Genomic DNA, 25,165 nt, shown 5'->3' with positions numbered 1-25,165 from the left:
GATCCTGAGCACTCGCAGGCAGGCGTGCTACCCACTGCAGAACCAACAAATAAAACCCAACAAGACCCTGCGGACAAGCCAGGCGTTGCTTGCAAACACGCCTGCCCGCCACCAGCAGGCATCAGGGGAGTGAGTCCGCGGCGGGTCTCCACACCGCGTTGGTTAGACTTAGACATGAAAGAAAAGCGATTTCGGATCATTCGTATCCCAGGAACCTTTCTGCATAAGCTACAGTCAGGTTTCTCATTTGCTGGGTGGTAGTGGGAGAGTTAAGAAAACATTAAAATCAGAGCTACGTTTGAATTCTGACATCAGCCACTTTTTTTTTCCCTCCAAGTATCAAATATTTTATTATCACTATTTTGGTAACAGCTTTATTAAGAGAGATTCACATTCCAAATAATTCACCCAATTTTCAAGTAAGCTCTACTCCCAAGGTGGGGCTTGAACTCACCAAGATCAAGAGTCCCGTGCTCTTCCAGCTGAGAAAGCCAGGCATCCCAGCCACTTCTTAAGATCTTAGATGCTGCATTAAAGAACTTGTCTATGTCGGACTGCTGGAGAGCACTAGGAAGCACTCGGCACAACACCTGCTCATGGTCAACAGCCAATCTGTCGTTAACCTGACAGGTGAGTCCGCAGCAAAGGCAGGTCACGGCAAATCTTTGAAGGCGCTCCTGTCCCTTGTGAAGAAAGGTGCTACACCGGACGCAGACACCCATTCGTGCTGTGCCCAAGTGAATTAGGAACTGGCTAGGACAATGTCAGCAAAGGCATTTTTTAAAATCTAATTTTATTCCTAAAGTTCAAATTAGCTAGCGGTAGCACTGAAAATACACTTTCACTATACAAAACAGTGTAAACTGATTACACATTAATAAAGAATTTAACACACACACTTCTCTAATGAACGAAGCTAGAGGCAGCCCTTGCTCTAAAAAGCTGTACCTGAACAGAAATGGACATGTTGAGTCTAAGGCCCTGGCAGTTGACTATAGAATGTCCTTTGTTCCCAATTACATTTAAACGCAGAAATAGCAACAATGTGGAAACTTACATTCATCAAATAGTAGCATTTAAAATATACACGACTAATAAAGTGAACAGTAGAGAGGCCACTGCTCAGCATGTACCGCGTCGGCCACTTGTGGACGGTGACCTCATCCAAAGAGAACAGAAGTTTCAAACATCTGAGTAGTTTGAGTTAAAAATAGGATGAAGGAGAGAGAAATCAGAGAACAGGATAAATGTTCTCCAAAGGGAGCAGTAGCTGACGCTGTAAGCAGTCTGACTTCATCAGCAATTAGTGATCATGGATATGGGCTGAGACCCAGCAAAACCTGGGAAATGGCATGTCCACAGGCTGACAGGCGCATGGCATGGACCAACGTTGCCACAACTTAGGATCCAATCTTTCTATCCCCAGTTAGTAGTGAAAATAATTTTTAAAAATAGTCTCAGCCTCTGAACAGTAAGTTTCCAATCCCTTCTGTGCATTGAAATGTCTGGGATCAAGCTTGGGGCGAGGGTCTGGCGGGAAGGACCTGGGCTTCAGGACTTGAACACGTGCACGGCGCGCACCACGTACTGCCGGCAGATGGGACACTCGCTCATGCGCTTGCCGCACTTGGTGCAGGTGACCATGTGGCCGCACTCGAGCAGGACGCAGTCGATGATGGCGTCCATGCAGATCCGGCACAGGCTGTCATCTTCCTCGTCCTGCAGCTGCAGCCGCTCGCCATCTGGAAGGCAACAGAGAGCCAGGGCTGCGGCCACCGCGCTGCCTGACGGGCACTAAGCAGTCATGTGGGGTGACCGCGGCCGGCACCGAATGGGCCAGGACTGTAACCTCTCTGCACTTCCCTCCACTGGAAATGGCAGTGATAACAATGTCTATACCTCGTAATGTGAACAAGAAATGAGAAATGCTTAGGGCCAGGTATGAAATGCCCAACAGATGTTAGCTACTTACTTCTCTTTTTTATCTGTATGTAATTCAGAGTTTTTGTGATGATGAATTACTTCTGTAAGGGAAAATGAGGAAACCCATGGTTGCATACTAATGGGCCTCAGAACATGACTGGAATTTCCAACCCAACAGTGTGGCCTTTGGAAAAGTCAGTCTCCAGAGCATCATCTCAGCAGGAGACTTATTTCCACGCCGATAGAAAGGTTACGAAGTACATCAAGTGGCCTGTACATGGGGGAAAGTTTAGAAATACTTCAAAAACCAACTGTATTCCTGACCACCCAGGTACATTTGGAGTCTCTCTAACTCAAAACGGATAAACCATCCTTGCTCCGTGGCCCAGGCTGGGTTCTGAGAAGATCCAACCTCTGAATAAAGTGCTGAATGAATTTTAAAAAGGCCACCTCAGCCTGAGACTTGTCCCTGGAGCCACGGACACCAAGGCTTCCCTTTCTGCAGGTTGTAGAGGGGATCAATATATCATGAATATAGTTAGAAAGAAAAGAGAATTAAACCTTGAAAGGCCACTAGTCTCTGGATTTAAGAGAAATAACAATGCCACAACAATCAAAAGATTCTTGTAAACCAGGGACCAACGAGAAAGGATTCATGGGGTGAGCCAATGGAGAAGACACTAGAGGGCTACTGAGTCCATCGGAGTCTAGGCTTTGGTCCCTTCTGCATGGAAGTTTCTTTCCAACTCTTACAAGTTCTGAGCATAAAGCAGAGGAGCCAGGGTCTGTCAAGGGTATTGGGTAAGACTGTTGGGATGAATCTCAACATAAGTGGCTTCAGCCAGTCAAACTGGGGAAGATTCCAGCTGTGCTCAAAACAAAAGGAGTATCCACAAGCCTGGAGATTGGGCCAGGGAGAGCGCAAGCAGTGGATTGACTGAAAAAGGCACTTTGGCAAACATGCATGTGCATGTCATGGCTTCCTCTACCATAGACTCCTGGGGGCGGGGGGGAACGGCTATGCATGACTGGTGTGCACCGGACACGGCTGGTATTTACATTTACGAAGTCAATGGGCCTCTCTCCTCACTGCGAGGATTCCATTTCCCAGCCAAGGCCTGGGGCCTCTGAAGGCTCTGAGGATTGAGATCCTGTATCTGCCACCGTGGCATCACCTTAGCAGCAGGTATGCCATAACACTTCCTGCATATTCGGGGCCTAAAGCTGCTTATCAGTAATTGCTGTATTACAAGCAGATTTAAAGGAAAAAAAACTCGGGGTGCCTGGGTGGCTTAGTCAGTTAAATGTCCGACTTTGGCTCAGGTCACGATCTCATGTTCGTGGGTTCGAGCCCCACATCGGGCTCTGTGTTGACAACTAGCTCAGAGCCTGGAGTCTGTCTCTGAATTCTGTGTCTCCCTCTCTCTCTCTGACCTCCCCTGCTCACACTGTCTCTCTCTCAAAAATAAATAAACTTTTTAAAAAACATTAAAAAAAAAGCCTCAAGATGGAAAAGTTAGTGATGGGAGGGCTGTTGAGATAGGAACACAGTATTTGTTGGGCTAAACACCACTAAAATCTTTTCTCTTGCCTATGAATGCTCTCCGTCTTGGCCCCATTACTGGCTGAGGATTTCTGCTCCACACTTCATCAGTCAATAGTTGAGGAATTCTTAACATCAGCTTTTCATGACTTACACAGAAACCTAATAGTTGATGCTAAGAACTACTTAACATCTTTGCTCTAGGGAATTTTTTTTTCCAATTAGGCTTAAAAAGCTACCATTGAGCTAACCGAAGTGTTGGCCTGCCAGAGGGTTAGTGAGAAAACACATTTTTATCGAGACAACAAATTTCATTAGAATTCTAACAAATTGAAGAAAATCAGACTGAACAAATGATTTCCTGACTCACCTGCCACTGGTGATCTCAGAGCCAACATCACATAATGAACTTACTACTTACAAACAGATTCCTACATCTAATTTGCTCAATAAAAGGATACATAGTTTTCACAAAAAATGTGCCTTCATGGTGGCAGAAACAGCCCAGTTTTTAAAAACCAAAAAAAAGCTACCAGGAGGAGAAAAGAAAAAAAGAAACTTACATGACTTTTGGTTTTCTTCATTCTCTTTGTATAACCGGTTTACTTTCTCTACCAGCTCCCACTTCTCACAACAGCCAGAATAGTTGACAAAATTCCGAGCCAGGATCTCCTTCAGCTGGCGGACGCTCATTCCTTCCACCTCGTCGAGGCTGGACAGGTCAGAGAGCGAAGCTCTCACTTGCTTCTTGGAGAGGCCGGGCGTCTGCAATCACACAGGGCTTCCGTGAGCTCGGTTCCTGCGAACGCAGCCCCCACGGCTGGGCGACTGCACGCCCCCCTCGGCCCGTAGCCACCCCCACCCTGGTGTTCTTCCCAGACCCCCAGACCTCTCGTCAATTCTTGAAGTGTTTTCTAGATTATGCTACATTCAAACCAGAAGAAACATCCTGCGCTAATGTGGCACAAGGCGGCACGGGCACTCTCCCTGCCTGCCAGGTTCACCTGTCAAGGAGACCAAATTGCCAGGCGCTCTCACCCGCTCCTCCAAGTTTTCTTCATCGTCGTCATCCTCATCATCTTCGTCGTCTTCATCATCTTCTTCTTCTTCTTCTTCTTCTTCTTCTTCTTCCTCTTCTGTGTTTGCTGAAGCTATTTCACTTTGTACCTACACAGATAATAGATCTGATCAGGTCAGGAATCCTATTTTCCTAATGGTATCAACCCTGTTTGTCAAGATTTATCATTGGAGAAAACCTTTCCACAGATCCTCTCCGAGAATGACTCCAGCTCCTGGCATACTCCACAGCCACCTTGGATTCCAAAGAGCTGGGCCCTACATGATTTCATAAACAATTTACGTTCCATAAAGTTATCACAAAAGCCAAGTTCCTTTCTGTGGGTGAATTTGCAAAACCTCACCAGAGTATTAACTCCCTGAGAAAGGCCCCATCACGAAATGCCAGAGCCGTAAGTATACATAACTGCCCCGCATCGTTCTCCAAGGACCTGAGGAGGCTGGTCTAACTGGAGCCTCTAAGATACAGAAAAAAACTCAACCTCTAGGTTCAGCCTGAGTGGTAGGGCCAATTGCTTTGAAAGACCGCAATCCCACTACATCATACTTAGACATTCTGACTCCAAATAATGCTTTTTAGGGGCGCCTGGGTGAGTCAGTCGGTTGGGCGGCCGACTTCGGCTCAGGTCATGATCTCACGATTGGTGGGTTCGGGCCCTGCATTGGGCTCTGTGCTGACAGCTCAGAGCCAGGAGCCTGCTTCAGATTCTGTGTTTGACTCTCTCTGCCCCTCCCCTACTCATGCTGTTTCTCTCTGTCTCAATTAAAAAAAAAATTAAAAACTAAAAAAAAAAAGAAAGAATGCCTTTTAGACTTCTTCACTGATGGCTGATGTTAATTCTACTTTTCAGAAATTCCTCAGGGCGCCTGGGTGGCTCAGTCAGTTGAGCGTCCGGCTTCGGCTCAGGTCATGATCTCACGGTTCATGGGTCTGAGCCCCGAGTCAGACTCTGTGCTGACAGCTCAGAGCCTGGAGCCTGCTTCTGGTTCTGTGTCTTCCCCTCTCTCTGACCCTCCTCTGCTCATGCTCTCTCTCTCTCAAAAATAAACAAAACATTAAAAAAACAAAAAGAACTTCCTGAAGCAGCAGAGGTACTCTTCTTTAGGAAGAACACAGACACCTTCGGTGCAGGTTACGTACCATCTTTCCTATCTTTCTCTTCAGACTTGATTCTGACCATGGCTCTACAACACTCTAGGTCAGTTCCCAGTTTTCAAAGACCCCACCCCGCCCACCGGCTCACATGCACCATGTCGCAGCACCAAAGACCCACACCTCCCGAGTGGGGGCCTATGACCAAAAGCGGCACAAAAGTCAGAGGGGTTGTATGTCTGCATCATTATTATGCCAGCTCTCATCTGGAAAAATAATAAAACTCCTAGACTGGACTTGTCTACTTTATGACTATTTAGGAGGGAAGTAGGCCAGATTTCCCTCTGCTTTTAACTGCTTTCTTCAGGGGAGAAAATTAAACGTGGAGAGAATTGTTCAAAACAATCCATTCAGGATTTTAGAGTCATTCATAAGTACAAATTGAACATTAATGACAAGCCCTTGCAGGTTATTCAAGCAGGCTGCCCAAGGACCCACTGGGGCAATATTCTCCCACGGCATTTCTCTGAAATTAGTAAATAATCATATCCTTTGACTAATTCAGATGGCTTTTCCCCATTATCTTAATTAGAACAACTTTACTGTAGCAAGGCAGCTGGGCATTAGGTGAACTTACAGTATCATGGATGTGGTCCCTGGCAAATAATCCTGCACACATCTATGTACTACTTTTCAGTCACTATTTCACTTCTAAGGAAACCGAAGTAGCCAGAGTCAAGAGACTGTGGAGTGGAGACAGCGGCCTCCGGGGCTCCCCACCGCCGAGGCTCCACGACCCCCAGGAGGAGAGCCCGCGTGCACAGGGGTGAGCGGTGTGTGCCATCTCCGCTCCCACTGGGGATCACAAAGCCGCGGGGCCAAGCAGACACGCCAGGCCCCTGGGGGAATCGCAGCCTCGTACCTGTGCCAGCGCTCCAGATCCCAAGGTCTGGTCTCCACCTGTAAGCTCCCCCTGAAATGAAGACACAGTAGCAGAAGGGGCTGCGTAGTTTGAAAAAAATGAATGTGTGAAAAAGCTAGAAGTCTGGGACCGTGAGGAATTTAGGCTGCTCGTGTCCAGGTCGTCCTCAGAGCCCAGCCCGCGGTGGCAGAGAACTAGATCTACCAAGTCTTCTTTCTCTCGACAGGTATCGATGGGGATGTTTCGAAGAATGAGATACTGCCGGAGATCCTTGACTTTCAGTCGCATTAACTGTGGGCGCTGAAAGGCCGTCTCTTGTAATAAGTGACAAGTGGCACATCTACGGAGATTTTCTTGTAAGACTGAACAGACGGAACAGAAGTCCTTCTTGCAGTCACAGCACACATGCTGGAGAAGCAGAGAAAAGCAGCAATGACAGCCACCTATAGACCCCCAGGAAAGCACACCTTTCTTCCCGCCTTCTATTAAATACTCAATTTCAGTTCTTCTAAAGTCTCCCATGGCACCTAGCCACTCTCACAGCCACTTCTGTGTTCCCAAGGCCATGAAAATCGAAATGCTCACTGCTCAGGCAGTTTGGATTCACATAAGCTCAAGAACAGCCCTTTAAGAAAAACACACACTTTTGTGTTAATGAATTAAAACCTTTCCACCCCTTGGTGCAAACATGTAATTAGCAGAACAGAGCTGACTTGAACCACGTGGCACAGAAAAGTACCACCACAAGCTCTTCCTGCTCTTTTCCTGTGTGAATGATTTCCCCATTTAAAGACAAGCTGGGGGGCTCAGTCGGTTAAGCGTCCAACTTCAGCTCAGGTCATGATCTCCTGGTCCCTGGGTTCAAGCCCTGCATTGAGCTCTGTGCTGACAGCTCAGAGCCTAAAGCCGGCTTCAGATTCTGTGTCTCCCTCTCTCTCTGTACCTCCCCCATTTGCAGTGTCTCTCTTTCTCTCAAAAATGAATTAATGTTAAAATAAATAAATAAATAATAAAGACAAGTTGGGTGGGGGACCCAATACAGGGAAAGAGAAAGAAATTATTTCTCAAGGTCATTCCAAGCAAATAGAGGATCTCACTATTCTAGTCATCTGTACCCTGCCCAGGCCTAACCACACTCAAAGCCACTGCACTAACAAAGCTTAGAAGCGACATGAAGACGTGGCCCTTTCTACTTGCCGCACTGTTCCCACCAGCTAACACCTTGTTCCTGAAGTATTTCAGAGGACTGAACTGGTGGTCAGAGACTGAGGTGGCCTTGCACTATGGTGGTCCTCAGGAAAAAGGACTTTCCGTCCTAGAGAAAGGAACTGTTTTAGCCCAAGGGTTTTATGTTGAACCTCCACACAGTAGTTACCTCACACTTAAGAATAGGGTAGGGATACATTTTTTGGAACTTGAGGTCAGTTACAGTAAATCACCTCTGAACAAAACTGCAGACTAATGAATCCCTTGCTCCAGAACACAAGCATCATCAGGAAGAATGAAAGCACAGGGCTCAGAAGACGCCTGAGTAACGTGAGAACACCACCTCATCAGAAAATTTGAGCAGTAATTCAGTCCATCCACCTGGGCACTTTTTCCTTTTTCTTTTTTTTTGAGAGAGCGCGAGAGCACATTCCTGAGAGTGGGGGAGAGGAGCGGGTGGGGGGGGCGGGGGGGGGGAGGATAGGAAGCATCTCAAGCAGGCTCCATGCTCAGCACAGAGCCCAACATGGGGCTTGACCCGACAACCCTGATCATGACCTGAGCTGAAACTGAGTCAGAGATTCAACCAACTGAGCTACCAAGGCGCCCCTCAGGTTAATAAGAATTTTTTATATTTTTAGGGAGTATGGGTGGCTCAGTCAGGTAAATGTCTGACTCTTGGTTTTGCCTCAGGTCATGCTCTCATGGTTTGTGAGTTCGAGCCCCACATGGGGCTCTGCACTGACAGCGTGGAGCCTGCTTGGCATTCTCTCTCCCTCTGCTCTGCCCCTTCCCTGCTCATGCTCTCTCTCTCTCTCTCAAAATAAATAAACCTAAAAAAATTTTTTTTTAATTTTTTAATGTTTTTATTTATTTTTGATACAGAGAGAAACCAAGCATGAGGGGGGAGGGGCAGAGAAAGAAGGAGACACAGAACCGGAAGCAGGCTCCAGGCTCTGAGCTAGCTGTCAGCACAGAGCCTGACGCGGGGCTCGAACCCACAAACATGAGATCTGACCTGGGCCGAAGTCGGAGGCTTAACCGACTGAGCCACCCAGGCGCCCCTAAAAAAATTTTTTTAAGGTGAGAATGTTCTACGTAAGGTAATAGTAGAAACAAATAATTTTTCATTTTCATAAAAAGAAAGGATTCATTAGCATTCAAAATAACATACAATCAAGAATTGTGATGTGTCTTTTGTATATACCATTTCATACAACTCACCTTCTTTCTAAAGACTGAAAATGAAAGTCCACAGGCTTTGCAAACTATATTAGGCCCTTCCGTAGGTGCTGGTGGGTAAGTGGAAAAATCCGAGTTTGGTGCAAATCTGAAGGGACCGGTGCCTCCTGCAAATCCTGACTGCTGGCCCCGGACAGCTCCAGTTCCCATGACTTCATTCAGCAGCCCACAGCATGAAGCCCACATAGACGTGGCACCCGCCTGGAAAAGGACACAAGTAGAGACCATAGATTAAAGCTGAGTGGAACCTGGGCTCTCTAGGAACTTCCGGGAATGCCATTCTGGAGGGGCGCATTTGCCCTGAATAACTTTGAGATTATTCTTTTAACTGAAGTTAAATTGGTATATGATGAATTTTGGACGCACTTAATCTAATACCTGGATGCACTGGAAAGTGATCGCCACAAGTCCGGTTGTCACCATCACCACACAACCGAGCCGCTTCACCCATTTCGCCCATCCTCCTACCCCCACCCCTCCCCTCTGGTACCCAGCAGTCTGTTCATCTGTGAGTTTGTCCATTTGTTTTTTAAACTCCACATAGAAGTAAAAATACAGTATTTGTCTTTCTCTGCCTGACTTATTTCACTTAGCATAATTCCCTCCAGGTCCATCTGTGTTGTTACAAATGGCAAGATTTCCTTTTTTTTTTTTTTTAACAGCTGAGTAGTATTCCATTGTATGCATTAACCACACAATATCCATCATTCACCAATGGACACTTAGATTGTTTCCATATGTTGATTATGATAACGCTGCGGTGAACATAGGGGGGCGCAGATATTTTTCAATTAGTGTCTTCGTAGTCTCCAAATCCATACCCAGAAGTGGAGTAGCTCGATTATGGTAGTTCTATTTTTTCAAGACTCTGCATAGTTTTCCATGGTGGCTGCACTGATGTACATGCTCCCCAACAGTGCACTAAGGTTCCCTGTCCTGCACATGCTCTCCAACACGTATTTCTTGTCTTTCATAACAGCCATTCTAGCAAGTGGGAGGGGAGATCGCACTACGGTTTTGAGAGAGTATTCTTTTAAGCATCACAATTTTAAGCTCTTTGGAAAGAGATAATTTTCTGGTATTTTCAAAGAATATTTGGCAATGGGTAAATTCACGATGCATCGTTAAACAAAAGGAAAAGATACAATATGAACCCAATTAAAAAAAAAAACCCACACACACTGAAACAGATACACATGCACACACAAAAACAACTGGACAGAAGTGCCGGCTGTGTGACACGTGGGATATGCTCACACCACAATAACTGCTTGTTGCTTATCTGAAATTCAAACTTTACAGAGCACCCTGTGTTCCATCTGGCAACTGGGGGCCACTGCACTAGACAGCACAATACAACAGGGTAAGCGTCCAACTGTGGCTCAGGTCAGGATCTTGAGGTCTGTGAGTTCAAGCCCTGCATCTGGCTCTCTGCGGTCAGCGCAGAGCCGAGTTCAGATCCTCTGTCCCACTCTCTGACCTGCTCCCACTTTCTCAAATATAAACATTTTAAAAAATATACACATTCAAATTACTTAATTTTGTTAAACTTCTGTTCTCACTCACAGCCATGCATAATAAAGTATGGCATGTAGAAGTTTTTTATTTTTTTATATGATTAGAAAAAACATCAAAATGCCAACTCAAGCTCTAGGTTTTTAATGTAACTTGTATACATTTATTTTCTCAAGTTTGTCTCTACTTTCCAAACTTGTTATAAAGCATAAATTGCTTTGACATTAAATATATTTTTATAAAAGCAGTGATCCTATTTTTTCAAACGGCAAATACGAAATAATTTCTGATGACTAGATAACTATCATGACCTTCCAGGGCATAAGGGCTATTTGTCCACGGAATGTTCTGAAATTAATGTACTGCCTTTTGAGGTTTTTCTCTCGAATCTTCCCTGAGAGGCACCACTAACATTATGCTCACACCCAGCACTCCCCCTTTTTATTGCAGATTCAGAAAGCTGATAATCAAGCGTGTCAGAAGTATATATGAAAATATATTTTCAGTGAGGGCTCAAGGTACTTTCCTAAGCAAAAGTATAAAAGATGTAGTATTTGGAACCAATGAACTTTTTGCCCCTTGTCTTAATTCTGAAGCACATTCTAGACTCTAGATAATGTGAGAGGTAATGGATGTCCAGGTAGGGGAGATCTGATTAAAATGGCCACTAGTTCCATATTTTATTATCTAACTCCATCAAACATTTACTATTTGTTCAACAAGCTCTTAAAAATGTGTTTTCTCAACAACCTCAAAAGGCTATCTGGAATGGTACAGAAGGATCATGCTGTTCTTGCTACTTCCCACAAGTAACATGCTATATTAAATACAGGGAAAGGAGAAGGCAAAGCAGTGAGAAGCCACAACACAGAGTTCACACAGTCTCAAGTATCAGGGTCACTGATGTAAGTATTATATGTCTCCATACCCTATAATTCTAGAGACACAGCGATGCCTTTAAAAGTCAGGTTAAATTATAATTAATAGTTCCTACCTTTAAATAAATATATGCCTCAGACTTGAGAGCCATGGTATGTTTAAACATAAAAGTATGAAAATCCAGATTTATTAAGTTCATTTAAAGAGTGTTCTTTTTTTGTGGGGAGCACAGCATAATGCATAGAGATGCCAAGGCCTTCTAGTTATTATGCCTTATACCTGAACCTAATGTCACATTCATTGCATGTACTTCAATAAAAATTGTAAAAATACATTTTAAACAAAGCATTCTTCTAGCAACAGATTTATCCCTAGTGCTTTAAACAGTGAGCTCTTGGGGGGGCCTGGCTGACTCACTTGGTAGAACATATGACTCTTGATCTCCAGGTCGTGAGTTTGAGCCCCACATTGGGCATACAGATTACTTATCTGTCTGTCTGTCTGTCTCTCTCTCTCTCTCTCTCTCTCACACACACACACACACACACAATGAGCTCTTAAAACTGAAATGTTTTTAAAAATTCAATTTGCAGTGCACCTGAAATTAATACAATACTGTGTTAATTATACTAAAATTAAAAATATATCTAAAATTATGTTTTTCAAGTTTACTGTTGGGAGAAAAATTCAATTTGCATGTAACATTTTGGGGAAGGAAATACCTCAGCTGTGGAGAGCACCCCTGAGATAAACTCTTCTTCATTCCAGGATTTAAACAAGTTAAAGTTTGGGGTGTCCGGGTGGCTCAGTCGGTTGGGCGTCTGACTTCGGCTCAGGTCATGATCTCACAGTTCATGGGTTCGAGCCCCACGTCGGGCTCTGTGCTGACGGCTAGCTCAGAGGCTGGAGCCTGCTTCCGATTCTGTATCTCCCTCTCTCTCTGACCCTCCCCTGCTCACACTGTCTCTCAAAAATAAGTAAAAAAATTAAAAATTTTTAAAATTATATTAAAAATAAAAGAAGTTAAAGTTCTGGGTAAGCGTCCGCTTCCTGCTGACCTAGCTTCAATACAGGTAAACAGCTGCGTTGGCTTTTATCCATAACCCTCTCCCAGTGATGCTGCCTCCAAACAACCGAAAGTTCCACGTGGACACGACTCCCTTCTTCCGCACCATCTAGCTCTGCCACCATGACTCATAAGAACATAACCATATAAAAGCTTTCTTCAGATCACCTCTTTAAAGGCAATGTAACATTACATTTGCGTGTTGCCAGAAAGATCCAATTGTGTCTTGCTGAGAACGCATTAAAGGTAAGGACTCTAACCGAGCAGGCACCAAGTCTCAAATGAAAAGTGCCTCTTAAAAAGCAGCTCTGCCACAGTTTGTTCTTTCTACCAGAAAACAGTTTTACGATGAAAGTTAAGGAAGGACACACGCTTTCAAACCGTATAAACGAGTAGGATCATTACTCTTGTGAAGGGAAGAGAAGGATTTATTTTGGGGAAACAGGTGGAATCTCTACACAGATATCAATATTGGGGAGTAACAACTTCATCCTACTCCTCGTTTCTATAAAGGGGAGGGAATTTCTTCTTCATTCTCCAGAAGGGAAAAGAATGAAAAGAATACTCCTATCATCCTTTGGTCATCACACTTCAAAATAAAAAAGCTCAAGCCAACCCCCAAAGTGTTGTTCCAGGCAAAACTATGTTGATACAACCTAGTATTTAGTATAACTCAGCCAAAGACCATACCAGAGGGAAAAAAGAAACACGAAAAAGATCTAGGTCTCAGCCTCATCAGCACTGGGAACTTAGACAAAATTTCCCAATTATATTCACACTTTAGGGTAACCCTACCTACTTACACTGTTACCTCTGACGATGGCATATGTAATACACCAGGCTTCTTCAAAGTTCAGAAATTTGCAGTCGTGCAAGCCCCACTCACTAGTTTTACTTGAAATACCTTTCTTTCCAATCCAGTATATTTTTTTAAAAACTTCCATTTCCCCCTATAGCCCCGCGTTTTCTGGCACCCCAGCGCTCACGTGAAGGTGAGCTCTATGCTCATCTTGACTTGAACTCACAACCCTGAGTAAGAGTTGCATGCTCCACCAACTAAACCAGCCAGGCACCCCTTCAGTGATTCCACCTCCCAGACTTCCTGGAAGCAGGGATTTTTAGTTCTGTACCACAGGGGCTGATGCCTTGGTCTCCTGCTAGGAACCTGCATAGTCCTGTGACACAGCCCTGAAAATAGTGGTTGGATTCAACAGGGGAGCCTTAAAAATACCAATGCCTGGGTCCCAGCCTAGTACAGCCTGGGACATCAGAACTTTTTTTTTAAGATTATAATTTTTTAAAAGTAATCTCTACCCCCAACATAGGGCTTGAACTCACAACCTGGAAACTAAGAGTCACACGCTCTCCTTCCTGACTGAGCCAGCCAGGCACCTCCCAGAATTTTTAAGTTCCCTACTTGATTCAAATCACAGCAGAGGTTACAAGGGTAACACCTGCTCAGTTTGGGTGTTTCTCTTTCTTGCCTACATGTTTCAGCTGAAAAATCACTCTGAGCAGAATGCTTACAAAAAGAGGCTGTGGTTAATTCTAGAAGCCTGGGCCTCTTGAGTCCCAGGACCAAGACCTCAGCCAAATGCTCCTCACGACCTGTGGACAATGTTTCCCTATAGGAGTAGAGCATGCCTCCGCTGGCTGTTTCCTCTCCCTCTGTGGTCTCCCACAGTCCCGTCAGAAAGGTTCGGGTGAGTTATCAACAATTTCACCTGATTCTTAAATTAGTTCCATTCCGCATACTGGCCTGGAATTTTTGTTGAAATGTGGTGCCTTCTTTCATTTTTAATTTATTCCGTCATTTTATTTACTCTTTGCTTTTCGGCCCCAACTTTTTATTTCCCAACGTATTCCTCTCCATATTTTCTTGTGTGAAATCTCCAATACTGGGAGAAAGAAAGTGATTTCTGGGGGCACCTGGATGGCTCAGTCGGCTGAGCGCCCGACTTCGGCTTGGGTCATGATCTCACAGTCTGTGGATTCAAGCCCTGCATCGGGCTCTGTGCTGACAGTTCAGAGCCTGGAGCCTGCTTCAGATTCTGTCTCCCTTTCTCTGCCCTTCCCCCACTTGGCTTTCAGTCTCTCTCTCAAAATAAAGACATAAAAAAATTGTTTTTAAAGTGATTTCTGGGTCAAAAGCAACCCTTGTCCAAACTATTTTTGTCCTTCACCTGCAAATTAAAGAATCCATCCCGAAGATGAATCCTCCAAGGGTTGGTTGAGCTCCATTTCCTTGCCTCCCCTTTAATCTGTTTCATCTTCCAGCACTTTCCCTTAACATCCCAATTTCCTAAATTTTTCTCTGCATGTGCCCTCAGGGCCCAGGCATTCCTACCTCACAATCGTCACTGTGACGTTCACCTAATATTGCTTGAAGTGTCCTACACTGATTTCTCCCTTTCAAATCTATCCAGATTTTGTTACTACTTGGTCTAACAATCCCAATTTTCAAGTGGCAGAATCTATAAAAGCAATTAGGAAAGTATTTCAGAGAGCATTTTCCCAACTGAATGTGGGCGTGGAGAGGGAACATGCCAGTTGATCCTCTGAGCTCTTGACTCTGCCTCTATATCCCTGGAGCCCAGTTACCTGGTTTCATAGGATATTAGCCAAAAAGCTTCCCTCTTTTTGCATCTTCCCTTTAAAAGCTTTAGATTTAGAGACTCGGGCTCATGTTCTTTCCCAGGATCTTCTCTATCCTTTAAGAACTTCCACCAGTTTAAGCAGCCTGCCTTCCCTTCTTTTTTCCTTTATTCATTCTCTGTTCACCTTTTGGTAGTAAGACTAAAGCATATTTTCCAAACTACTCCATTTCCTCTTAGGTTTTCTGAGCAAACTTAATTTCTAGACAGAATACAAGACACAGCCCTACAAGGCACAGCCCTTTGGCTTTTAAATTTGCACTAAATTCACTGAGTTGTTATTCTGCCCCAATTCCAAAAAGGTGTGATATTCACACAGGGGTCACCATTCATCTTTTACTTATTAAAAAAAAAAAAAAAGCTACCCTTCCATGAGTGAAGCCAATCCTACTTGGGATCATGGCTGAGAGCAAGACTCTACAAGAATCCAAGAGGTTGGAAGGAACAAGGAACAAGATGGCAACATTTCCTCCCTTGACAATAAATGTAGTTCAGAAATGGAGAATAACTGAACAAGACAACTATCTACCTATGCCTGGCACAAAACTAACTCAGGGAATTTAACTGTGTTTGCAGTTTATTTTCTACTCATCAATGACTAGTGAAAATAAATGATTTTCATGATAACCTAAGCCCTCTCCTATATATCCCCTCAGGCCAAAATTGCTGCCAAATTGACTACTCAAGGGACATGACCTGCCTGGCTTGTATTAGCTAAGAACTAAATATCATACTAAAAACTTACATGGCCCACGGTAAAAAATCAAATTCTAAAGCCTCCTGTCTGGCCTGACCGAGACACCTAGATCTCCTCATGTTATTCTGGTATCCAATGCCAGTTTTTGTGTTTTTCCAAAGCCAGTGCACCAAGATGGGGGGCGGGGGGGTCATGACAACTCCCAATTGGGAACTAATTAAGAAATGATATAAACAAATTTAAATGTTTGCTTTTTTAATTACACCAATTTGAAAGCAGGACTTTAGCTCTGTAGACCATTGGTCTTGGTAACAGGCCAGTCAACAACACAGTTGACTGACAGCAGCTTGCTGTCCAGGTGACCAGAATGCCACCACCCCACAGAAGACAGATCTGAGAAAGTCCCAGAAAGTATCGTTTGGCTCCTGTGCTAAAACTTACCTACATAAAAGTTCTCTTCTTTCTCTAATGGCATAAATGCTGGAAGTGTTTATCTTATATTGTTCCTTCCTAGAGGATGAATTAGAAAGTCACTCCCCTTGGTAGAGTATAGAGGAGGGAGAGCGTATCCACAAACCTAAGCAGTTTGCAACAGGTGGGACTGAGTTTCCAGGGCTGTGACATTTATTTCCATGATACACCACCGGTTTTAAAAGCACTCTCTCAGATTCCTCAGATTCACACAATATAAGCCCATTCTGAATCATCATTTCAGTCAACAAAAGCAAGAGGAAATATGTTGTATCTTTGCAAAAGTGAAAGCCCAGCCTTCTTTCCGGCAGAGTGCCAGGGTTTTCAAATGGCTTCAAGGTTCAACCATCTTTGATTGCAAGTGTGTGTGGGATCTAATGTGGTTTTAGAATCCCTGCAGGGGTAAAGTAATTCCACGATGCTCAATCAAAAATGTTTGCTGCAAATTTTGAATCCTATTCTAAACCACATCAGGATGCGATCCCTTTTAATGATTCCACCAAAAACAGTAGTAACTAGGCAAACTAGAATGAGGAATAAAAAAAGCCATCCTGGGTTCCATGAAAATTAAGTGAATGTCAATGAGAAAGTTGATGGATTTGAAAACAGCAGAAAACTAACGATCATAGTCTAAATCCTTTTTTGTAAAAATAAGCTCTACGCCCATCTTGACTTGAACTCACGACCCTGAGATAAGAGTTGCATGCTCCACCAACTAAGCCAGCCAGGCACCCCTTTATTATTTGCTTTTGATTACAATAGGTACAGAGCAGGAATACTAATGCCACCTCCTAAGAGTCGCTTGCCATACCTCTCAATTAAATACATTATACAACTACCTTAAAGCTGAACCTCCAGGTTTCAAACTCAAGAATATTAATTTTCTTGGATGTTGTATGAAGCTAACTAGGACCAAGCAGGAATCCAATTCTTCCACCAATTCTTTGTCAGAGAATTCACTCACCAGAGGTGCTGTTTTCTACTCTCAACAATTTTGTTTGCTAAAGCTCAATGTCCTTGTGTTAAACAACATGAAAAGATATTTCAAACCTTAGCACTAGTGATGTAAAAAAATAAGTTTTACAGTTTCCTACAGAACTTAGGACTACCAGAAGAAACAAAGCAGAAGAGACAGTTGAGATCATTATCAAAAATCTTTAGCCTACTTAGAGCCACATGAGAAGCACATGTTCCTTAAAATGTGAAAGGGTTTCTTATTGAAATTATCAACTATCTTATTTAATTATCAACTAATCAGACCATATATCAGGAGGAAATTCTACATCCTAAATTCTTTCTCTCATACAATGTGGACATTAAGCAAGCTGCAAAAACAGATGCTGATCTTAAAAATGCATATTTTTAGACAAGCCATTTGGCCAAATTGATTGATGGATTTTTACAGTAAGGTGTTCTGGGGTACCTGGGGAGTTCAGTCAGTTAAGTGCCTGACTTCAGGTCAGGGCATGATCTCGCAGTTCCTGAGTTCAAGCGCACATCGGGCTCTGTGCTGACAGCTCAGAGCCTAGAGCCTGCTTCAGATTCTGTGTCTCTCCCTGCCCCCCTCTTCACCTCCCCCACTCTCACTCACTCTCTCTCAAGAATAAACAAACATTAAAAAAAAGTCTTCTAGGGACGCCTGGGTGGCTCTGTCGGTCAAGATTCCAACTTTGGCTCAGGTCATGATCTCATGGTTTGTGAGTTCAAGCCCTGCATCCGGCTCTGTGCTGACAGCTAGCTCAGAGCCTGGAGCCTGTTTCTGATTCTATCTCCCTCTCTCTCTGCCCTTCCCCCACTCATGCTCTATTTCTGTATCAATAATAAATAAGCATAAAATTTTTTTTAAAAAGTCTTCTATAAATCATAAATGGTACCATCCTCATATACACACATATATTTTTAAACAGTATACTTGATCCTTATCACCACTCTTCCACCTTTCAGAGAGGGGGAAAAAAGGAAAAAGAAATTATATCCAACAGATTACTTTCTCCTTAATCTCTCATTTTGAGCTTGGAAGAATGAACATGATTAGAATAATTAAGAGTGAGACCAATATAGGGGTGCCTGCGTGGCTCAGTCGATTAAACCCCTGACTTGGGCTCAAGTCATGATCTCAAGGTTCAGGAGTTCCAGCCCCTTATTGGGCTCAGTGCTGTCAGCATAGAGCCTGCTTCAGATCCTCTTGTCTCCCTCTCTCTCTGCCCTCCCCTGCTCTCTCTCTCAAAAATAAACATTAAAAAAAAAGTGAGATTAGTATATAATGGAAAACCAGGAGAGAAGATTAAATCAAATTAATATATGACACCAAGATGAATCTTTTTAAAACCCCTTACAGGGAGTTAATTAGATGCTACTCTAGTTACTTGAGTCTTTGAGAGGTAAAACTTACTTCAAAACCTCAGTTTCTAAATAAACAAGTTAAAGGAAGAAAGTAAATACCCATTCCACACATACTAATGTCAGTTACTCCTGGGTCTGAGGGAAGATGCAATTTTCTGATTGCTTACCCTTTTCAAAGTAATTTTAATTCCACTGAAAGAAGTACTGCTTCAATGAACATTCCTAGGTTAGAATTCCAAGACATCAAGAACTCACTGACCCTGCCCAGAAATCTATAGACAAGCATAATCTATAATTAATTTCAATTTTAAACAAAGTAAAATAATAAACAGCCTAAATCCTGTATTTCATTAATCCGCTTTCCAGAAAAACATAAGTGAAAAGCAGCTATCTTCATAATGGTCCTCTTTGCATGGACTGATGTCTATTTAGGTCTGCACTTTGCTTCAAAAAATATGTACCTTTGCTACCATTTTACCTTCCACCAAACTTTGTTTTTAAACTTTCAACTCAGCAGTATCTTCCACTTAAATTGATTTTAAGGAACTTGATTAAAAAGTTTAACACTGGACCTGTCCCTACTTCTCTCCTACATCTGGTTCGTGGATGGGCCACAAATTTAATACTCCTTAAGATACTGACATTCTTTGAGGTATCTACACACACACAAACATGCCTATTTTGTTTCTGAATCTTAACACAGCAAGATGATGGTTTTCAGGAAAGAGAGCTAGTTTCAGGAATTTTAACAGGCATTCTAAATTAAAATATTTTATAACTATAACAGCAAGTTAAAAAGGTGTTTGGATGGCTCAATCGGTTGGGCATGCAGTTCTTGATTTCAGCCCAGGGCACAATTCGTGGATTTGTTTGGGCAATGAGGAGTCTTCTTAGGATTCTCTTTTTCCCTCTCTCTGTCCCTTCCCTGCTCATGCTTGCTTTCTCAAATCAATTTAAAATAAAAGTCTTATAATATCTTCATACTTTCACACACTGTTCAAAAAGTTATCTATTTCTGGGGCGCGTAGGTGGCTCAGTCGGTTAAGCCTCTGACTTCAGCTCAGGTCATGATCTCCTGGTTCAAGAGTTCGAGCCCCCACATTGGGCTCTGTATTGACAGCTCAGAGCCTGAAGCCTGCTTCAGATTCGGGGGGGGGGGGGGGGGGGGTGTGTGTGTGTGTGTGTGTGTGTGTGTGTGTGTGTGTGTCTCTGTCCCTCCCCTGCTTCTTCTCTTTTTCTATCAAAAATAAACATTTTTTTAAAGTTATTTCCAAAAATCTTCCTTGTTTCCTAAGGCCAGAAATCTCCTTTCTTGCTCCAGAGCATTTAGGTTTTGATACCTTACATCATAGGTAACGTGGCTGAGAACCCATTTTCTCTCTTGACTGGCAAACTCCGAAAAGGTGGGGCTGCATTTTCAATTACTTCACCTCAGCGAGTCTCCCTTCTACTAACGCAAAAAATATTTGCTGAATTTCTCCAGCCACTTGACACCCCTGTCAATCTTCCGCGGTGAATCCTCGGGGTTTTGTGAAGGTGCGCTGTTAGGCCTGCAGTTCCCGGGTATTTTCCTTCCCCACGACGAGCACACCTCCTCACTGGGCCTAATGAAACTGCTCAGGTCAAAGAGGATCACCTTACCCCGCTTGGAGTTCAGCAGATGAATCAATACCTGAATTGACTGTCGTACACAGAGCTCTTTAGAACTCTCAGCGATGAGTGGAGAAAATCGGCTTCCAAAAGTAGGCCAGAGTCTCCCCCCTTCCCCATCAACTTCTCACTCACTGCTGTTCCCACGCTCTCACACCCACCTTGAAGAACTCAAGCTGTCAAATTACTTGCTGCGTACCTAGTGGCGACGCAAACACATCTAGTTTGCTAGCGCTCTAGGTCACGGCCCCAACGAGAAGCCTGAGATCCTTCAGAGGGGCGCCCCGAGGCATTTCTAACCTGTTAGCCTGGCCCCAGCCTCACGACTCTCCACACTAACTCCTTTTCCCTTCGTCCTGCAGTCTGCATCCTGCGACAGTCCCGTAGTGTTCCCGGCATCTGGGTTAGTTCAAGGACTCGGGACGGGAGAGAGCACGCTGTGGGCAAAAACATGGAAGGGGGACCTAGGGGGTCTGCCTCAGGCGCCAGAGGAAGAAGACAGGGCCAGGAGCAAAGACGGGCCCATCAGGCTTGAGTGCGGGGGGGCTCCCGGCCTCTCCCGCCTCCTCAGGCTCGCTGCAGGGAGGCGCTGTGGGAGCCGGAGAGGTCCCGGAGCCCGGAACGTCCGCTCTGGGCCGCTCAGGGTCCGAACGCCGGCTCAGGACCCCCTCCGCGGAGCTCTCCGAGGTGCCGGCGGGGTTAACCGCTGAGGCTAAAGGAAGGCACTTCAGGCGTCCCGGCCAGTTAGGAGAGGCGAGGAGGAACTGCCCGGCCCCACCGGCCTCTCACCTTCATGGCCGCGACCGCCGCGTCTCGGTCGGCTCTGCCGGGGATCTAAGCACCATAGCAGCTCCTCGCACAGCCGCCCTCCTTCCTCTAGGGCAGTGATTACGGCGCCTCCCGCGGCGACCGAGCGTCCCGACGTCAGGGGCGTGGTCACGCCCGCCTCACGCCCCCGGGAAGACCGCCGAGCGGCGGCGGAGTCGGCCAATCCGGAGCCAGTCCTTGGGGGGCTGGTCACCAGAGCCAATGAAGTGGCGGGAATGGGGCGGGGCCTCAGGCCTGCCGGGTAGGCGGAGGCCGACTCCATTCCGCCAGGAGCCGAGTTGGGCGGGTCTGGGCGTTGGCGGGAGGTACCAGCTGGGGTGGATTTCTTCGTTGGGTCGTTGAAATAGGAGTCAGCGTTCCCTGAGGAACCTGAGTAAACGGAGATTTAGCTTTGGGGCTAGGTGGCAAAGTCTACAGGGCAGTGAAGGCAGGAAGGGGCGTGGTAAATTTGAAAGCGCCAGTTGGTTTGAAGGCTTTATTATTATTATTTTTTTAAAGAGCTGTCAGAGCAGGGCCTCGGATTTCCTCCCGGGACGTTCTAGCCTCTTACACTAGATAATGACCTTAGGTCTCCTCTCTGGAGGGTCGGGTGAGCCGCGGCAAGCTGCCCAAAGACGCGGCTTTAAAACCAAGGTTTTATTTAAAACACTTGAACCAACGGTTCTCAAATCCCAGCTGCTCTTAGAGAGCGACGTTCAAAATAACCAAATCCTAACACAATAAGAGAATTTAGACAAGCCCTTGGAGTTGACTTTATTTAGAGAAAATTGAGGTTGTAAAAGTATAGGTTTCTTCCGTCCGACTGAATGACGTTACGTTGGTTTTCCTACACTTCCTCTCCCCTCTAACTCCACCAGTAGGTAAAGAAAGATACAGGAAGATGTCAAGTCACCTGTCATGAGGGCCTAAGACTGTTGTATTTCTTTTAAACAGATTTGCTTATATGCACCATGTGGGATTTAACGCCGCTTCCTCAGACTGCAAAAATACTTATTTTTTAGCTTCTATTTTGGCTTACTTATTTTTCTTCAAGCACTGCTGAGATAATGTCATTTAACTTCTTACCCAGTATAGTCCTGAATTTTCTTCTTTGGAAAAAATGCAGAGAAAGCCTTTCATTCACCACGTTGGAGTAGCAGGTGAGCTTTGCTGTCAAAGAAAGTATTAATTTATTCATCTAATGATCTAGGCACAAAGAAACTCAATAAAAACTCGCTGGTAGTACCAAGTCATAATTCTTCCCTCATAAGAAGGAAAGCTGGCAGGCCTACCTCAAAGTTAAGGAAGAAGCACATGAAAAGATGCTCAACATCATTAGCCATTAGGGAAATGCAAATCAAACCCACAGTGAGATTCCACTTCACACCCAGTAGGATGGCTAAAATCAAACAGATAATTAGTGTTGCAAGGAAGTGGATAAACAGGAGCCTTAGTATATTGCTGGTGAGACTGTAAAACTGTGCAGCTGCTTTGAAAAACAATCTGGCAGTTCCTCAAAATGTTAAACATAGAGTTACCATATGACCCAGAAATTCCAGTCCTGTGTATAAACTCAGGAGAGATAAAAACATATGTCTGTAAACACACAAAAAAACCCACCACGACCTTATATATGAATGTTCATAGCAGCAGTATAATCATAATAGCCAAAAAGTAGACAAATGTAAATGTCCATTATTTGATGAATGGATTTAAAATTTCATCCATATAATGGAATATTATTTCGCCAAAATAGGAATGAAGTAGTGACACATGCTACAACATGAATGAACTCTGAAAAAAATGATGCTAAGTGAAAGAAGCCAGTCACACAATGTCACAGATTGTTTGATTCTACTTGTATGAAATGTCCCTACTAGGCAAATTTATAGAGACAGGAAGTAGAGTAGTAGTTGCCAAAGGTTGAGGGGGTTAGTGAGAAATGGAGTGACTGCTAGTGGGCAGTTTATTTGGGGGGTGATGAAAATATTTTGGGGTGATGAAAATATTTTAAAAATTGTGATGGGGCACTTGGCTAACTCAGTTGGTGTAGATGTGACTCGATCTCTGGATGGTGAGTTCAAGCCCCACAATTGGCATAGAGCTTACATTAAAAATAATAAATAAAATTAGCTGTGGTGATAGTTGCACAAATCTGTAAATACACTAAAAACTATTAAATTTTATTATTTAAATGAATAAATTGTACAGTATGTGAGTTAAATCTCAATAAAGCTTTCATAATAATAGAGATATTGGGAATGCCTAGCGTGGCTCAGTTGGTTGAGCATCTAACCTCAGCTCAGATCATGATCCCCAGTCCGTGGGTTCCAGCCCCACGTTGGACTTCCTGGACTCTGTGCTGACAGCTCAGAGCCTGACGTGGGGCTCGAACCCACAAATTGTGATATCATGACCTGAGCCGAAGTCAGATGCCCAGCTGACTAAGCCACCCAGGCGCCCCTCCCCTGCTCATGTTCTATCTCTGAGTCTCTCAAAGATAAATAAACATTTTCAAAAAATGTTAAACACACACACACACACACACACACACCCCAAAAATGAGTTTATAAAACTGCAGAATAGCCAGAGGAAGGTGATGAAAACAACCAAGAGTACACCTGAAACTAATATAATACTGTCTTTACTGGAATTAAAATCAAAACAAATAAATGAACAACAATCACCACCAAGGGTAGAGAACTTTTTTCTAATGTTTATTTTAGAGAGAGAGAGAGAGAGAGAGAGAGAGAGAGAGAGCGAGAGCGCAGGGGAGGAGCAGAGAGAGAGGAAGACCCAGAATTCGAAGCAGGCTTCAGGCTCTGAGCTGTCAGCACAGCTCAAAATCATGAACCCGCAAGATCATGACCTGAGCTGAAGTCGGACACTTAGCTGACTGAGCCGCCCAGGTGCCCCAAGTATTGGGAAACATTTAAAAACTGTAATTCTTGAGGTAGAATATCTTATTTTGTGTCTAGCAAAAAGCAAGCTCCCAACAAATGTTTGAGTGTGAATTCTTTCTTCTGTTAAGACTAAGAAGGAATAGGGTATTGACCAAAACAAAAACAAAAGCAAACACAAACCCTACCCTTTAGGGAGTAAATAAGGTACACATGAATTCACACTCTCTACTTTAAGTTGGGACTTCCTGATTCTTGAGAGATATTTTGTGCTTAAACATCATACTTTTTTGGGGTGCCTGGGTGGCTCAGGCGGTTGGGTGTCTGGCTTCAGCTCAGGTCATGATCTCACGTTTTGTGGGTTCAAGCCCTGCGTGAGGCTCTGTGCTGACCGCTCAGAGCCAGGAGCCTGCTTCAGATTCTGTGTCTCCCTCTCTCTCTGACCCTCCCCTGCTCACACTGTCTCTGTCTCTCAAAAAATACATAAAAAACATTAAAAAATCATACTTCCTCAATAAGAGATATATTATGTGATTAATTTTTGTCCTTTGTTTTCAACTGTATACGACACCTTTCTTTCAATTGTGGACTAATTGTACCGACTGTGGTTCAGGAAAATATGGTCTGTTTGCTAAGATAATCATAATAGCTTAATACTTTGTATTTCAGAGTCAAAAAGTATTACCGGAGGCAGATGAGATAATTTGTGGCAGCTCGACTAATTGCTTAGGATGTTGTTAGAAAGTTACCTGAGTTGGGGTTTTTTTAATTCCTCAAAAAAATATTTCATTAAATTCACAATGTGCTATAAGTCAAATAATTTCAAACCTTGTCTTAAATTCAAGAAGCAGCAAATGTTTTGTTATCTACGTTTTTAAAAAATCTGCTTGAATACGCTATTCTAACATCATGTGTATTCATAAGACAATAGGGCAGAAAGCTAGCTATTTTTATTCTAGCATTGGATTCTCTCAAAGATAAAAAGTCATAGACCATATGAGCCTTTTTGCAAAGTTGGTCAGCAACTTGATATACTAAGTTATTTCTTATTTTGAAATTTTCAAACATATATGAAGTAAAGAGAAGTGAGTGATGAACTCTTTGTATCCATCACCTGCTTTTCACAATTCTCTACCTTGTGCCATTGTCTCATATCCAGTCCCACTCCCCCCCTCCC

General features: G+C 43.9%; 1 protein-coding gene and 1 long non-coding RNA gene across 6 annotated transcripts in view; one reads left to right on the top strand and one right to left on the bottom strand.

Moving 5' to 3' along the window:
- Window positions 1-358: 358 nt before the first annotated feature.
- On the bottom strand, window positions 359-21,179 carry RNF34 (ring finger protein 34). Of its 2 annotated transcripts, none has more exons than XM_029922575.1 (6): window positions 21,071-21,179; window positions 8,989-9,207; window positions 6,559-6,966; window positions 4,505-4,633; window positions 4,030-4,231; window positions 359-1,742 (listed from the first exon to the last, which is right to left on the bottom strand). In XM_029922575.1, exons 1-6 carry the CDS (start codon window positions 21,074-21,076, stop codon window positions 1,552-1,554), a joined length of 1,155 nt encoding a protein of 384 aa, XP_029778435.1. In that variant the 5' UTR covers window positions 21,077-21,179; the 3' UTR covers window positions 359-1,551. The 2 variants fall into 2 exon arrangements, with proteins under 2 accessions (XP_029778435.1, XP_029778433.1); XM_029922573.1 differs by lacking the exon at window positions 21,071-21,179 and adding an exon at window positions 14,650-14,754.
- A 171-nt stretch (window positions 21,180-21,350) lies between these two features.
- The window catches only part of LOC115278041, an 11,034-nt gene continuing 7,219 nt past the window's right edge, over window positions 21,351-25,165 (top strand). For 3 of the 4 annotated variants that reach the window (XR_003902663.1, XR_003902660.1, XR_003902662.1), the window contains exons 1-2: window positions 21,380-21,414; window positions 22,043-22,248. This is a non-coding gene — a long non-coding RNA (uncharacterized LOC115278041). Of the gene's footprint in view, window positions 21,415-22,042; window positions 22,249-25,165 lie in introns of all 4 variants that reach the window. The other variant, XR_003902661.1, reaches the window with a different exon arrangement.

The sequence above is a fragment of the Suricata suricatta genome, chromosome 14 (assembly GCF_006229205.1).
Source record: "Suricata suricatta isolate VVHF042 chromosome 14, meerkat_22Aug2017_6uvM2_HiC, whole genome shotgun sequence".
In the NCBI taxonomy this organism is placed as follows: domain Eukaryota; kingdom Metazoa; phylum Chordata; class Mammalia; order Carnivora; family Herpestidae; genus Suricata; species Suricata suricatta.
Note: the sequence above shows the minus strand (reverse complement) of the source record. Positions and strands in the feature narration are given on the sequence as shown.